The sequence below is a fragment of the Mesoplodon densirostris genome, chromosome 1, assembly GCF_025265405.1.
Source record: "Mesoplodon densirostris isolate mMesDen1 chromosome 1, mMesDen1 primary haplotype, whole genome shotgun sequence".
NCBI classification, from domain to species: Eukaryota; Metazoa; Chordata; class Mammalia; order Artiodactyla; family Ziphiidae; genus Mesoplodon; species Mesoplodon densirostris.
The window spans coordinates 25,838,712-25,855,393 of NC_082661.1; the positions used below are offsets into that span (position 1 = coordinate 25,838,712).

Below are 16,682 nucleotides of genomic sequence, written 5' to 3' on the forward strand. Positions count from 1 at the left end.
AATAGAAACAAAGAAAACAATAGCAAAGATCAAAAAAACTAAAAGCTGGTTCAAAAATAAATAAATAAAATTGACTATTTAGCTGGTCACAAAACAAGTCTCAATGAATTCCAAAGGATCAGTATAATACCGATCACAATGCAAAAAGTGAGAAATCAATAACTAAAAGATAACTTAAATACCTATATTTTTAGAAATTTAAATTTGTACTTTTAATTACCACAGGAGAAATAGTGGATATTTTTTAAGACTTACTCTCAAAATAGAAATAATTTTGAAAACAGAAAATATTTAGGACTAGATGAAAATGAAAATACCAAGTTTCAAAACCTGTGGGAAGAAATGAAAGTTTTTCAAGGACATTTTGTACCTGTAAATGCTTATTTATATTAGAAAAGTAGGCTGAACATTAATGAGCTGAGCACCAACCTTAACCAGGCAGAAAAAGAACAGAATGAACCCAATGTATGGTTAATATTATGGGCTTTGGAATTAGAAATAATAAGAATAATTGGTCATTTATTTGCCAAGCATAATGCTAAGCTCTTTCAATCTTCCTTTCAACATGCCTTTTATTTTTAACATTTTGCCAATTTTATTTCATCGATCCTCCATCTCCATATCCATGTGTCTCCAATCCCTTCCCCCTTTCTTCATTTCTTTGCTGGAAAATTCTATGATAAACCCCAGACTATGTATCATTTCATTTGTAAATACTTCAATACATCTCTCTTATAAAAAGGCTTTTTTTTTTTTTTTTTACAAAACATCACCATAACACTCCTACTACACCTTACGTAATCAACACTAATTTCTTAATGTCATCCAACACATATCCCATGTTCAGATTTCATTGACTGTAGAGAAAACAATGAACAGAGACACAGACCTTGCAAGAGGCCAGCCACACGGAAGGCCCAGGCAAAAGAGGGAGCTACTGTTGTTGGTACATGATAAACGGTGACCGAGGACATTGAGGTGTCATGCTTTCCCCGTGTGGGGATTGAACGAGAGTGATGAAACCTGAGACAATGACTGAGGGCAGCTAAAATGAAGGGTGATAAATGAATTCTTCTGGCACAATTATGTGCTAGTTTCTGTGCTGCCTGTAGAGTGAAGCCATGCTCTTCCTTTCACTGAATTACTTAGTTTCGTAGGGAGCTACTGAAGTTAAATGGTGACACTGGTGGGGACAAGTAGCCTTATATACTAGAATTCTCTACCTAGTGCTGGTTAATTTTATTACCAGGGAGAATCACAGGCTTTCCCCACACTGGAGTGCCCTTAGAAATCAGGGATATGGGCCAGGAGCAAAGTATAGGAGCTCTCTCCCCACATCTGGGGAGTTAGGACCCAGGCAGCCCAGGAGCATCTGTGTGAGTGCACGAAATAGGACAAGGTATGATGTCAAAGACGGAGATCCTGAGCCATTAGTCTTGCACACTCTTAATGTCCCAACAACATCCCTTTTCATAGGTTCTATGTTGTCCCATAATACAGATCAAGAACCTCAGGTGCAGAGAAGTTAACCTCACACAGCTATAGATTGGCAGAGGCAGGATTCCAACCAAACTCCTGAGGTTCATCTTCCTCATCCACTGATTGGGGACGACAACCCCCAACCCCAGAACTGTGAAGAGGAATTGAGACAAGGAGATAAAGCCACCAGCACAGTATCTGGCACAATGATGATAATGGTGATGAAGGAAATGATGGTGGTGACAACTGGTACTTGCAAAGATATAGGCCCACAAGGCTGTTACCATTGTTAATTGCTCCAGAATAACTTACTGCATAAAATCCTCAAAAAGATACCTTTCCTTCCATTTCACTCCCACAAACCTTCAAGAGGACATTTGTGCTCTATGTGAAAGCTAGTTTTCAAAGTCAAAATCATGGCATTTCACATTATATGAAGATATGAAGAAAAGTATTTAAAAGAATCTAAGGAATAAAACTGCAGGGCAGCGGGGAGCTCACATTACCCAATGCAGTAAGTGTAGCCTTGAACTTAATTTTCTAGAATTCTTGAAATATCAGTGATGGCAGCATAAAAGGCCAATTAATCAGACTGTTTGTTCTCTGTGTGTGAGTCCCTGTTGCCATCTACAGTTAAAAATGGGGCATGCAACACTGCCAAATAACTACTTCTAAAAACACTGTCCTGGAGACGATGGTGCTAAGAAAATATACTTGTTCAATGAGTACAGACAATGGATATGTTACCTGAAGGAGCAGCTCTTTTTCAACCACCTCTTCTGTCTTGCTGATGAGACGCTTCTGCAGGGTATGAATTTTCTGTATCAGCTCAAAGGTACTGGGGTCACTGGCCTACTCAAGGGGAACAAAATAAAGCAGATGAAATTATCAGTTTCAAAGCACTGAGGTCCCTATGTAAAATAATTATTGTTCTGTTAAAATCTATTGCAAAGATGTAGACCCAATACAGAAAGAATTAGAACCAAAAAAATAAAAATAAAATGTACAACAGATGAGACAGTCATCAAAACAGACTGATGTTTGGCTCTAGTTAGCCAATAAATGGAAAGTGAGTATGTTTATTCCACCAGGGGAAATAATAACAACAGCAGCAATAATGGTAGCTCCTGGGCCAGATACCTGGTTCTCTGCCACCATCTGGACACTATGCTAAGTGTTTTTCATACATTATCAAATTTTAGTCACATGACAGCCCTACTAGACAGTATTATCTTCCTCTTTTACAGATAAGGCAACTGAGGCTCAGATGAGGTCATTTACCCACACTGATAAAGGTCAGAGCTGGATTCAAGCCCAGATATGCCTGGCTCCAAAGCCTGGGCTTCTTAATTACTATGCTCTGAGGTTTTCCCTACCATCATTTCTGTTTCCATAGGAATGAGACAGGGTTCCCTAATTCATTCGGTCTCAGGATTCTCATTTCGTAATTGTCAATAAGAAAATTCATTACAGCCTATTATGGGGAAAGTTTCTAGGATGTGGACATCTGCTAATAATTGGCAGCAGAACAGGACCATGGCATTTAGCTCTCAAACGGCATTATCAATCCGTAAGGCTCTGATGCGCCTTCAATAGCTATCTGTGTACAATTCAAACAAAATCCACAGTGATACATTGATAATTTGTCCTCTAGACGTTGAACCAAAGCTTTACTTTCAACTGTACTGACATTCTGAATTAATCTAGCAACTAAATATTTTCAACTACCTCCCAGAGTCTCTATTTTCTAATTTTTTTTAATAGACATTGACATGGAATTGGAAACTTTAAAGATCTGCTTGAAAACACATGGAATAAACTAATGTGACAGTAAATGAATTTAAAATTTTCAGTTCCTTAGAAAAAGTATAGATACATGTATATGTATAACTGAATCACTTTGCTGTACACCTGAAACGAACACAACATTGTTAATCAACTGTACTCCAATTAAAAAAAAAAGTTGTGCAACAACCAAAGCTACCACAAAAATAAATTAATTAATTAAATTAAAATTTTCAGCTCCACTTCCCCAAACGCATCCAAGTTATTGTTATTTAGTAAGCTACTCCACTCTTGTCATTTGAAGAGGAATAAATGAGGGTCCAAAAGAGGTGGGGGGAGATATTCCATTGACTATGACTTTGCTTAAGAAATACTAAGCAGTGCCAACCGGTATCCATATTTTGGAAGTAGATTTGGCACACATTCACTTGGCAAGACTGGATGTCGTTAAAACTCAGGCCTCATGGTTACATAACAATTTATAATGCATTATCCTTAATGCTTTCTTCATTTAAAGGAAAAAATGAAAATGGAAAACAAAAACCTACTTGGCTGTTTTTCCCCCTTGCCCTGCTCTTTCTTATATCACATACTTCTATTCTCCCAACACCCTAATTGTTCACTTAGTCAAAGCCCCTTCTGGCACCCACATTGCTGGGTACAACTAAAGGAGATGGGCATCTTTTTCTTGAATAAGCAGAGCTTGTCTGTTACTGTTATCTGCTGGTGGAAATGTTTATCAGGAGGTCATAAAATAAAATATGAGGTTTATTATCCATCACCTACCAATGGGACTTTGGCTGTGTTCCCAGATCCTAAAAGAAGGAGTTTGACTAACACAGTGTTAGTTCTTTGAAAAGAGGGCAAGTTTACAAAAGTCCTATTTTCTTTGGGAAATAAAAGGGTGCAAAGGCCAACTGAAAGATGGTGAAGACGCTGGTAGCCAGCGCAGCTGAAGGCAATTAACCATCCAAGACAAACAGGTAGCCGCAAAATAGCTGGTTGACCAAAAACTGCTTAAACAACAACAAATAATAATAATAATAATCAATGTCAATTGGTGAGGCCAGTTCACAGCTTTCACTGGGTCTTCTTTAGGCAGAAAGGATTTTGTCCAAGACTTTTAAAAACAAAACCCAAATCTGGAACAATCCAATTTACATTTGATCTAGCCTTGCATTTTAGGTGACAATGGCATAACATTAAATAAAACCATGCTTCTTATTGTGTCTTAGGTAAGAAGACAAGCAGGTTAGAAGGAGGTTTGGGGGTGCGAGGAAGGCTCTCCCGAATGTTACCTCGAGCTTTCTCCATCTGTGCACATTCATGGGTTTCTCCAGTTCCTCCTCCAGGGCTCGGCATCTTGTCCTCTCCTTCAGGAATTCACTTTGCGTGTGAAAAAGCTCCTGCCTGAATAAGACAAACTTTCTTTTGCAAAGAAGTTCTCCACCCATTTGAAATCCTTTACGTGCCCACTATATCTTACACAAAAAGCTGGGATTAGAAAGACTTCAGGACCACTGAGACTAGCCTCTTAATCTGCACAAGACACAGATGATATCAATTCTTGCAGAGTGCAAACTTCAGCTTTAGCTTTACAAAAAAAAGTACCAGAGCTTCAGAATTATGATTCTGGATACCCAAGGAATTTTAGAAGTATATGGAAAGAAGAGGGAGGAGGTAAATTATGAGGATTTCAATATATTGTTCAATGTGTCTAAACGTCTCCTACAGTAGCAGAAGAAAACAAGCCACATTCCACCAGGAGGTATGGCATCTGAATGCAAGAGATTGAGGCTCAGGTGAGAACCTGACATCAATTAGGGCAGTGCATCACCACCCTGAGGGCATACTGGAATCACCTGGGGAACTTTAACAACATACCTTTGCCTGGACCCAACCCCCAAAGGGATTCTGCTTTAATTGGTCTAGAATGCAGCTGGGGTTTCATAGATTTTTTAAGTCCTGCTGGTAATTCTAATGTGCAGCCAGCATTGAAAAACACCAAATTAGGAGTGATCTTTTCTCTCATGTTCTGCAACTACACAGATGGCTGAAAAAGTCCCAAAGAACTAGCTCTGGCTCAAACATACTTCTAAAATCTGTAGGAATCTCTAGTTAATAGGTAATGTGCTACAGCCATCCACAGTACCCAGTGAGCTGGCTGCCACCCTACTGAAAGAGAAGCTCTGCTGGGAGGTGGAGAAGAGGCAAGCACTCGCGTTGACACGGGCAAGAGGATATTATTATCTGTCCTCATCTGCTGCGTGTGCGCAGATTACTAATACTAAGCCATCTCTTTTACTTAATTGCTTCATTTAAACCAATAATACAACTTCCCCTCATTAGCAAGACAAACCATTAGAATTAACTGCATAATGTTCACTCAACAGGGAGCTCAAGCTGCTTGGAATTAAAACCATATTTTTAACACTACGATTTTCTAGAGTGGCATCAGCAGCGAAGGGCAAGAGTATTAGCTACTATTATTGATGGCTTCTTTTGTATCAGACTCTGTGCTAGGCATATTACGTTCCTTTCCGTGTTTAATTTTAACTGCAAGTCTTAAGCTCAGATAAGTGATTTGCCCAAGTCGCACAGCTTGTAGGTGACAAGTCTGAGATTGGAATTCATGCCTGCTTGCCTCCAATATTTTTATTGTCTTCCCATTATAAAGAAGGTTAAAATCTATTATCAACAAACCAGCAAAGTTGACTGAGAATGGGTAGAATTTGGTCCTTTGCGTATATAATAAAAATAACACATGGCTGGCAAGTTTAGCGATGGTCCTGGAGATCATTCAATAGCTACTTAGAATGAATCCATTTGTCTCCAAAATGTCAATGGTAGCATCTCTGGATAGTAAACTTATGAGAGATTTTCTAACCACGTCTTCATAATTTTTCTGCGTGCCCCGTGTTTTCTACAATGAATCTGTACTACTTTCATCGTCTGAAATATGAGCAGCTCTTTAAAAGAAAAAAGAGTATTGATCTATCCTTGATGGTGGCAACTTCCCTTGCTATTCCTGAACATATTCACTGCATTTCAATATCAAAACTATCTAATTCAATTACTTTAAGAAGTAGATCCAAACTGTGTCCTTGTCCCAAGGTGGCCAAGGATACTGTTCATTTACAAGTCTGTGGAGAATAAGATAGCTACTGAGAAAACACCAGACCTATTATTTAGTTTCCTGCAATTGCCTATATAAAACATGGTGATGATGGGCTTCCCTGGTGGTGCAGTGGTTGAGAGTCGGCCTGCCAATGCAGGGGACACGGGTTCGTGCCCCGGTCCGGGAGGATCCCACATGCCACAGAGCAGCTGGGCCCATGAGCCATGGCCGCTGGGCCTGTGCGTCCGGAGCCTGTGCTCCGCAACGGGAGAGGCCACAACAGTGAGAGGTCCGCATTCCGCAAAAAAAAACAAAAACAAAAACAAAACAAACAAAAAAAAACCATGGTGATGTTTTCCCAAAGGGAAAGTAGATCTTGTATAATGTAAGATTTAAAGCAAAGAGAAGGAGCGCTAAGCTGAAATGAAAGCTGCAGAAGATAAATCAAGAGTGAGATGTAAAATCTGGCCGCCTTCTAAGGAAACACAGTTTTCAAACAGTGTAAAATTAAATTTTTCCCCTCTTTTCATTCTGCATGTAATTCCAAGAAAAAGACGTGCAGACGTTACCAGGATTCAATTTAAATATTGATGCTCCATTTCTTGCATACTGCCTTATTAAAGAAATTCTAAAGAGCTCATTGGGGGAATTTTTTTCTGAGTTGTAACTAGTTTGTGATTATGATTTGACTTGAAATTTCTTTTTCTAAATCCAGAATAAAGTTTTCAAAAAATCCTTTTGCACTTGCTTATGTTCCCCTGAAAGGAAACCAGTTCATTTTTTGTGACATAGAATGGGCACGATATAGATTCTGGATTATGGAAAAGTTGTTCTCATTATCTGCTAATCATTTCAACATTAAAAAAATTATTTTATGCAACTTGATAAAGACCTTCAATGACCAACAGGAGGAACACAAGGTCATTTCAGGAGCTCCCCACAGAGTGCTGTGCTCACCTCCCAGGGGGTCTTCTATTACCTGAGTTCGTCAATATTAGCCACACTCCTGGCAAGAATCCCCTTTTCCCAGCGAAGCTTCTTGATCTCAAGTTTGAGGATTCTCACATCCTCCAACCTCTGGTTGTACTGGCTCTCGCCTTTATTCAGCACGGACTGCTGGATCTTGATCTTCTCGTAGAGCAAGGCCAACTCATTATTGCGCCGGACTAGCTGTGACCCAAGGATATCTCTCTCGCTGATGACCTAGAAAGGTAAGGAAGGGCATGGCCACCAGGGGACAAAAAGACCCATGTTTCATCATGGCAGCAGTATTCAGTCTGTCAATGAACACCCATCCAATGGCCACATGTGCTAGGCACCCAGTGGGTGAGGCCCTGGAAATAGCCTGCTAGACAACCAACACTGGACTCCTCCCATGAGAGTTGGCAACCTTGTTGGAAACAGTACAACAAATAATCTATAATAATAATAATACAATAATCCTTGGCCCATGCGTGTTTGCTTGGTTGGTTTTCTCCAACACATTATAAGTGTTTCAATTTGAATGCCTTTAGGGTGAGCTAACTCTTGCCAAGTTCTACTGTTCCTTACTGTCTTGCATTAGCCAATGTCTCTTTTTTTTAACCTGCCAGATCTCTGAAAGCATTTAAGTTTCTAACCCCCAAATTATGTAATTATTCATTGTAATTATACACGAGCGATTATATTATGCTGGAATGTAAGCTCCCTGAGGACAGGGACCTTATTTTCTTGTTGGTCAGTGTATTCCCCAGAGCCTAGAGGAGTGGCTGACACATAGTAAGTGCTCATAAATAGGAGCTGAATAAATGAATGAATATTTCATAATTAATCAACAGAAGGTGGGCCTCTGGGGCTGTTCTTCTGATAGACTGAAGGGAAGAGCTTAGAAAAGAATGAGGCTTTGTGAAGAGTTGCATCAAACAGTTGTGTCTGCTGATAAGGTCTGCAGGTCTGGTGAGGAGATGTTCTTACCTGGTCTAACTCCTTCTTCTGTCTCAGCCTCTCCCCATCAGCCTCAGCAATGATTCGCAGGAGTTTTTTCTCTTCGGCTTCCTGCTTTTCAATGAAGTGTTTGGTCTCCAGCGCTTGTTGTCTCAGCTTCTGCAGCTCAGCCTGACAAAGAGTGAAAGACCAATTTCGCTCTGTAACAGCACAAACCAGGACGGCAGGGCCCAGATTTAGATGGACAGTGTGCTTCTTATACTTCCCTGTGATGTTTCATTTAGCATGGTTTAATCATCCTCACAAGCAAAGCAAGCTTCACACACACACACACACACACACACACAAACACAGCCTGTAAAGAAACAACAGTGCACATTAAGGTGATCATGTGTTATTCTATGAGTTGTGCCCTTGAGGGATTTCCATCATTTTACTATATAAGTATAGCAGGGACTTCATTGGTATTCAGCAGCAGTTCTCTTACCAGCTAAACATGGGGAAAATTCACAAATAGTGCAGAGGAGGATGTGGGGAGCAGCATGATGGGGGGTTGGGTGAGGGCAGCTCTGTATGTACCAGCTCCTATAACGGTCCTAACACCATCAGCATATCAACTGCAGAGATAAAGCCTATTACAAGCAACACTTAAATTAATAAAGATAGCAACCAAGGGTCTATCATATAAAACATCTTGATGGAACAGAAGAGATGTTATAATATAAAAAGATATATAGATCCTACTCTTAAGATGATTACAATCTAGATGAGAAGATAAGATATATAAGTATTATGCAAATATTAACAAGTCCAGGCAATAGTGTTCCAGGATCTTTATTATCACACAGACAGTGAATTGATGCTACAGGAGGTCAGAGGACTGCAGTTGTTAGCAAGTCTTCCTGGGAGAACTCAGATCTTGAGGCTCCTGAGGCTACATGGAAATCCTAAGAGTGATGGAGAAAGCAGGCTATGAACTGGTAATTTTCAGAAGGAAAATTCCTCTCATCAAAGGACACATTTGCTTCAATTCCACAAGTATCTTTGTGGCTTACAATATCCCTGGCATGATATTAGGTATTTTGCCTCGGTACTCTTATTCCCATTTCACAAATGCAATTACAGAGACAAAGAAAAGCAAATCAACTTGACCAAGGTCACACAGCTAATAAGTAGCAGAGTTGAAATTCCATCCTAGATCTTTTGATTCCAAAGCTTTTTCCCCCTTTGCTATCACCACACAATAGTTCCAAGTCAAATACAGAAAATGAGGAAGACGTGAGGGATTCACCACCCATCGAAGATGACAAATGTAACCAACTACACTACGGTGTGGAAATGCTCTCTACTGTGTGAAGAAGGACATGGGAGAACAGGAAAGAGTTCCTATTTCTTCCTGGGGTTTAGAGGGAAAAAGCAGTCAGGGCTTTGGCAGTTGACAGTTATTTCTAAAATGGAGAGTTATGTGCTGGGGAGAGAGCAGTCAATGGTCAGGCTTGTGTGAACAAAGGCATGCAAACTATAAAGTACCTGGTGTGTTGACCAGACAGCAGAGCATCCAATGTGGCTGAGTTAGAGTATTAGGTAGGGAATAGCAGGAGGTAAGGCTGGTGAAACAGCTGAGCCAACCTGAGAAGGGCCCTGTATGCCATGTACTGTGGACAGCATGCAATGGGGAGCCATAAAGTTAATCATATTAAAGGAAAGAAGAATAAGTCTTCAAGAGCTTCCAAGCCCATACAGGAAGGACAGGTGGTATCACAACCAGGTCAACACAAGAAGGAAAAATGCAGGAAGAATTCTGCTTTCACCCATGCCTGAAATCACAAGGGAGAGGACAAGACAACATTAAAGCTCCAACTTTTTGGACTTCCCTGGTGGTCCAGTGGCTAAGACTCCACGCTCCCAATGCAAGGGATCTGGGCTCAATCCCTGGTCTGGGAACGAGGTCCCACATGCCCCAACTAAGAGTTTGCATGCTGCAGCTAAAGATCTCACATGTCATAACTAAAAGATCCCGTGTGCCACAACTAAGACCTGGCACAGCCTAATAAATAAATTTTTTTCAAAAAAGCTCCAACTTTTCAATGGCCTGCAGGTCAACAAGTAAAAATGAAAAAGTAATAATTTTCTCCTTCAAGAAAGTATTGGGTCCCCCAACTCCATCCACCCAGAAATGTCACTGGGATGATAGAAAACCGAATATTTGCCAAGTGAGTGCCGGCGAACCAACCCAACTCTAGTTGCAGCCTGCCTCTAATCCATGAAGACCAAGAGTCATTAATTCCATAGCTCAAACTTATCCAAACAGTACAAGATACCATGCACCTAGCAAAAGACCTGTAATGTCACAAACTAAATGCAGCTAGCTACTATAAAACCCAGAGTTTCCTTTATGACATTTTGTTTGTTCATTCATGAAATATATTTTGGTCCAGGGATAAGCAAAAGGAAATACTTAGCGAGAAAAGATCTGGTCTAGTATTTACCAATTTGGGGGATTGCCTGTTAGGAAAGAGAGTGAAGAACCAGCCTTTCTACTTCTATAATCATTTAAGGTGACAGCAAAGACAGCAATAAAATACCCGTTTGGCTCATGCTTTCTTTAATAAAACTTTTATTTTCCCAGATGTGTGACATTCACTTCCCTGTTCCTAAGTGCCGAGAGCTGATCAGAATCCATCAGCAGAACAAAATGAATTGGCTGTTATATTAAAATGCAATCAATGGTGTGTAAAAGTATCTGTCTGAAATGTAAAACCATTCATGTGTTTGGCATTGCTGGGTGTTTTTTTTCATAATATATCAAAATTCTGAGTGGTCTCCTTATGTCATAAATTTATGGGCTGTAAACAAGATGTGCCATTAGACGTTGGCAGCAAATGTTAACATCAACAAAATACCTTAGGTCTAATGCATTTAGCAGCTGTAAATCTGAGCTGTCTCGTCCAGGAAAGATGGTAACAACTACTGTGCACTGAAAAGCTCATCAAGTAATGTTCTAGGTGGGACCCAAGGTATGAAGTTGTAATACAATGGCAGGACACACTCTTCAGTCACTGCCTCTACAATTTTACAGTTTTGTGAGAGGTGTTTACAGAATATATATCATCCAATCTTGCTGCAGGCATAAGTCATATCTCAAGAATCATACTTGAGGGAGTTTCACCCATTCATACAGGATCCCAACATTCACTGGGTTTCACAGAAACCATCTGTTGATTTCTAGCATAACAAATAGGACCACCTAAAATCTTCTAGCCATGAGAATAATTAGGCTTTCTCTCTATCTCGCCCACTCCCCTCTGACAGTTCCTATCCATGTCACTCTAGAGAGTCAACTAAGTACAAGGATATGGTGCCCTGAAGCCAGTTGCTAATGTGATGCTGAGCTCTGGACATAGAGAGTTTGCTGCTGAATTATTCACCAAGAATCAAAGTGCTGTCAGATTGACATGGGATGATTGGGAGGTGACAAACAGAATCGAGAGCTTGTTAGGACTGGAAGGCAGACACTCCACATGAGACAGCCCCTTTAGTGCTGATGAAACAAGACAGGGACACAATGGGCAGATGAACGCAGATGCAGCAACATCTACAAAGATCTACTGACATTCTGTCATAACCATCATGTGCTGACAATGTCTAGAATCCTGAGGAGTCAGTAGAGCCTGGGAGCAACTGAAAAAGAAAAAGAAACATGGAAGAAGCAAGACTTTTCTTTTGAGGGGGATGAATGAGAATGGGGATGACCTATTATGGATGATTGTTTGTCTGTCGAGTTGGAGAAGTAGTAAATTGGGTTGTCCTGTCAAAAGGTATCTCACGGTCTACCAAACAGGCTAGGGCTTGCCCTTCCGGGAGGGATTATGTAACCACATAGCTTTGTAGAACTCATAATAATAAACTACATGCCTCTCATGGAGCAAAGTTACTAGAAAATCTGCCCTCCCCTCCAGGGTTTTGGTTCGCGAACCTCAGATGCATGAAATCCAGGGACCTCTGTAAACGTGATTCATCTTTGAGGCTAAAAAAGTCAAGAGGCTAAATGAAATTCAACATTCAAGCTGTCACATTTTTCTAAAGAATATCAAATGGTCTTAATGATAGGCCAAAATTATCCAGTCAAAGCACCATTGCAAGTTCCCCTTGGATAACCTCAAATAATAAAACAAGGAGGCAGCCTTTTTCTGTTTCTAATTCTTGCCTTAATGGGAAAACCTGAGGAAAAGGCATCCTAGTTTCACAGTAAATCCAAAGCAACCATCTTCCTATAATAGATGACCCAAAGCTATCCAGACCTAGGATTCCTCATTTAGAGCAGACTCTCTAGAGCAGAAGCCCTTTAATCATCTCTCTTATTCACCAGCTGCCAACTCTGCCGGCCCAGGACCAAAAAACAGGACCCTATTATCCTTTATTTTATTATGATGCTTCTTTGGAGCTATGTGTGTAGATGTCTAATGATGCAGGGTATAATTGAAACCAATATTAACCAAAGTCAAACTAAGGAATCAGGAGTAATTGCTTTTTTGCATAGGACATTACTTATTCTAAAGCAGGATTTTGTCTACCTTGGACTCCATTATGCAGCAATAGTTAATCTTCTGAAAAGAGCATTACTTGGGAAAGTAAGAGATGAGGATCAATGTCATCCTCTGAAAGGAAGAGATGATGTACCAAGTCAAGTTACACTGAAGCCTTGCTAACGTGGGTCCATGAGGCCCGTGGGTGAAGCAACGTTTACAATAAGATTCTTCTGATTCAGCCCATAATAAATAAACCCCATCCCACTACAGACTCCAGGGTGGTATAGCAACATACTACCTTCTATAAAACTGTTTTCAAACAAGGAGAATAAGGACAAAGACACAGGATATTTTCAAATTTTAGAAAATATATTTATGTTTTTTTATATGTAAATAAACTTTAGTACAGAATTTTCTGTTTTTTTCTGTCATGAGCTAGAGTGGGGAGATGACAGTTTTAGGTAAATAAATCAATTATCATATCTCTGTTGTAAAGGCACTTCTGTTACATTTTAATCTTTCTCAAATCTCATGTATCTTAATTTAATGTAGTAGTTCTGTTTCCATGAAGACCTATCATTAAGTTGACAAAAGCTATTATTAAACTGAGTGCATAGGTCAATCTATGGCATCATGGAATCAAGGAAATTTGGCATTAAACCTGTCCAGCACGAGATACACGTTTTCAAGATAGGAACTATCTCTGAAGTTAATTATATGCAGAAACCAAGGTAACCAGTCTCATTGTTTGTAGAAAGTTCCTGCAAGTGGCTCATAAACATACGCAAAAAATAAAAGTGGCATCATTCTCTTAGAAGTTCCTTTTTTAATTCTTTGGTCAAATGGATTAGAAGGGAAATCTACTGGATTGGATAGGAAAAGGAAAATACATAAGGTTTAGTGAATGTGTACAGTAAAACATTTAGTTCAGGGCTTCCCTGGTGGCACAGTGGTTGAGAGTCTGCCTGCCAATGCAGGGGACATGGGTTCGTGCCCCAGTCCGGGAAGATCCCACATGCTGTGGAGCAGCTGGGCCCGTGAGCCATGGCCGTTGAGCCTGCGCGTCCGGAGCCTGTGCTCCGCAATGGGAGAGGCCACAACAGTGAGAGGCCCACATACCGCAAAAAAAAAAAAAAAAAAAAAAACATTTAGTTCAAGGATTTGATATGGTATAATTATTTGGCATGTATTTTGGGGAAGAGTCTTTATATTATATTAGTAGACATAGAGTGTTCTAAATTAGTAGATTTAAAAGGATATATCTTAGTAATATGTGTGAAGACAAAGGTGATTCCCTAGAGGAGTGGCTGCAAAGTTCTTAGATTCACAGAAGTAAGGTGAACAATGAACCTAGTTGAGGGCAAATCAAGTGAGGACAAAGCTTGACACCTGGTAGTTAATGATGTTGAAGGCAGCAAAGGCACATGCACATGAAGTCAACAAGGATTAGGACAGAGGGACAAAGGGTCCTGCCAGCATTGCCTTAGAGAAGCCCCAGGGAGGAGATTGGGAGGGTTGAGTACAGGCAAAGTGTTGGACTCGGGTTGTACATGCAAAGAGACTGTGGTCAGCCTGAAAGTTCCAGGACTTCCTGGGATCTGCTAAGTTCTCTTGCACTGATGCCATGACAACCATCACAGGTAAACTAGGTGCTCTGCATCTCCACCGGCCCCTCCTCATTCTACCTGAGAGCACTCCTCGTAGGGAAGACTGACCTGGAGGTGGTGGAGGTCATCCTCCAGGTGCTTTGGTTGCTCTTCCTGCCCCCTTACTCCCCTCCATGAGCACGGAGCCTGGCCCCAATAGGTCTAATAGATTGACTATTGGTTCACTGCTTTTATTATAAGGTCTGTACCTTCAACGTTTCCTTCTCCTTTTCTATGTGCTGCTGTTCCAGATGTAGCTTCACAAGTGCTGACTCCTTGGCTGAGATTCCTTCTTTCAATTGATCTACCTGATGAGTCATAATCTTTAATTTTCTATTCATTTCCGTTATTTCATCCTAACAGAATAAAAGGAGAAATGTTTGAAAGTGAATTAAATAGACATCACCATGCCTATGGAAGTTCAAAACACATTCAAGAGCTTTTAAGGGAGACTCACTCAAAACAATGGTCTCAACTGGGCTATTCCTTTGTATCTTGTGCCCATCAACCTCAAAGTACTTTATAGCATTAACTCTCCAAATATTCTCATGAGATAAAGTATACATAATGAATATGTCATACACACACACACACACATACACACACACACACTTTATTCTTCACTGTACAAGAGAGGAATTGGAATCACAACAAGCATTTTTAACTAAAAGATTACAAAGCAAAGCTCTGCAATTAAATGACAAGTGTATACTGCTCCCCTCTGAGTCATGGTAGCTATTAGCAGTTTTAAAAATTAGAAAGAGGAGAATGGCAATTCTACATAATAATTAAAACCAGGACCATGATCTTCACATCCAATCAAGTTTTGTTATTTCCATTTCAAACAATCTGACAGTTCTGCATAAACTGATCTTCTCTTTCAGGTGAATTCCACGATATTTCTTTCTGGATCTATTTTAAATCCTGCCATTAGGATAACAGAAACTGCTTTAAACCCAGGATGGGGAGGAATCAAAATGTAAAGACATAAATATATTCTTTACCTGAGCTTCAACCAGATTTTTGCTATACAGATTCCTGTCTGAACTCACAGCTTCATACAGGTTCTGTTGTTGTTTTAATTTAGTCTCTGATTCAGCGATTTTTTTCCTGTAGTCAAAAATCTGCATTTCACGGACTTTTATGTCTTCCATGTTCATGAGGACCTGGAGGAGAAAGAAGTAATTAAAGATGGTTGAATAGCCCATCTGTGGTTATCGGTTCAGGACAAACAGAGATTTTTTTATCGAAGGGTAGCTCGTAGAAATGCCAGCAATCAGAAAATGTGACTGTGGCTATAATCACTGCAGTACAACACAGACATTCAGCCCAGCTGATGAGGGGCAAACATATACTTTATCTATGCCAGAGTTCTGCTCAAGCATGAAGGCTTAGCACAGCTATTCTGTGATCACAAGAGGGAAAAGAAAGTAAAGAAATTCTTTCAATTCTGAAAACCTCTCTTGACCACCCCACCCACCAAAAAAGGAAAGAAAAAAAAGAAGCACAGGCTTAAACAGATCTTAACACAAAGCACTAGGAAGGATAAGAGATAGCTTAGCTGTTTGGCCATACTCATGGCTTTATAAGGTTGACCATGAGAAAGAAAAGTGGCCTTTGAACATTGATAGCAATCATAACACTGTCTTGCCAATGTCAAACTCACTCCATCAGGGAAACCCAAAGGACTTCATAAAAATATGTGTTCTACTGTGCATAAAACACTTCTAGGCAAGATGAGATGCAAGAATTACTGCCTCAGGACGTCCCTGGTGGCGCAGTGGTTCAGAATCCACCTGCCAATGCAGGGAACACGGGTTCAATCCCTGGTCCAGGAAGATCCCACATACCACAGAGCAACTAAGCCCATGCACCACAACTACTGAGCAAGGGTGCCACAACTACTGAAGCCCACGTGCCTAGAGCCTGTGCTCTGCAACAAGAGAAGCCACCGCAGTGAGAAGCCCATGCACCGCAACAAAGAGTAGCCCCTGCCTATCACAACTAGAGAAAGCCCACGTGCAGCAATGAAGACCCAACACAGCCAAAAATTTTTTAAAAAAAGAATAACTGCCTCCTTTTTGCAAGTATGAAAAACTGAGGCCTGAAATTCTACCATGAGCCTATACCTCTCAACAAGCAATCCATACAGGTAATCATGACTCTCAGCTGCAATGGCCACAGAAATTGATTTTCTAAGGA

General features: G+C 40.3%; 1 protein-coding gene across 1 annotated transcript in view; it reads right to left on the reverse strand.

The window, feature by feature from the left end:
- Positions 1–16,682, reverse strand: part of CFAP58 (cilia and flagella associated protein 58) — a 111,991-nt gene that overhangs the window by 60,936 nt on the left and 34,373 nt on the right. Inside the window, exons 10-15 of the mRNA XM_060095619.1 lie at positions 15,485–15,646; positions 14,690–14,836; positions 8,336–8,476; positions 7,362–7,585; positions 4,563–4,674; positions 2,227–2,331 (exon numbers count right to left, since the gene is read on the reverse strand). Of these exons, the coding sequence (XP_059951602.1) occupies positions 2,227–2,331; positions 4,563–4,674; positions 7,362–7,585; positions 8,336–8,476; positions 14,690–14,836; positions 15,485–15,646 (891 nt within the window). The remainder of the gene's footprint in view (positions 1–2,226; positions 2,332–4,562; positions 4,675–7,361; positions 7,586–8,335; positions 8,477–14,689; positions 14,837–15,484; positions 15,647–16,682) is intronic.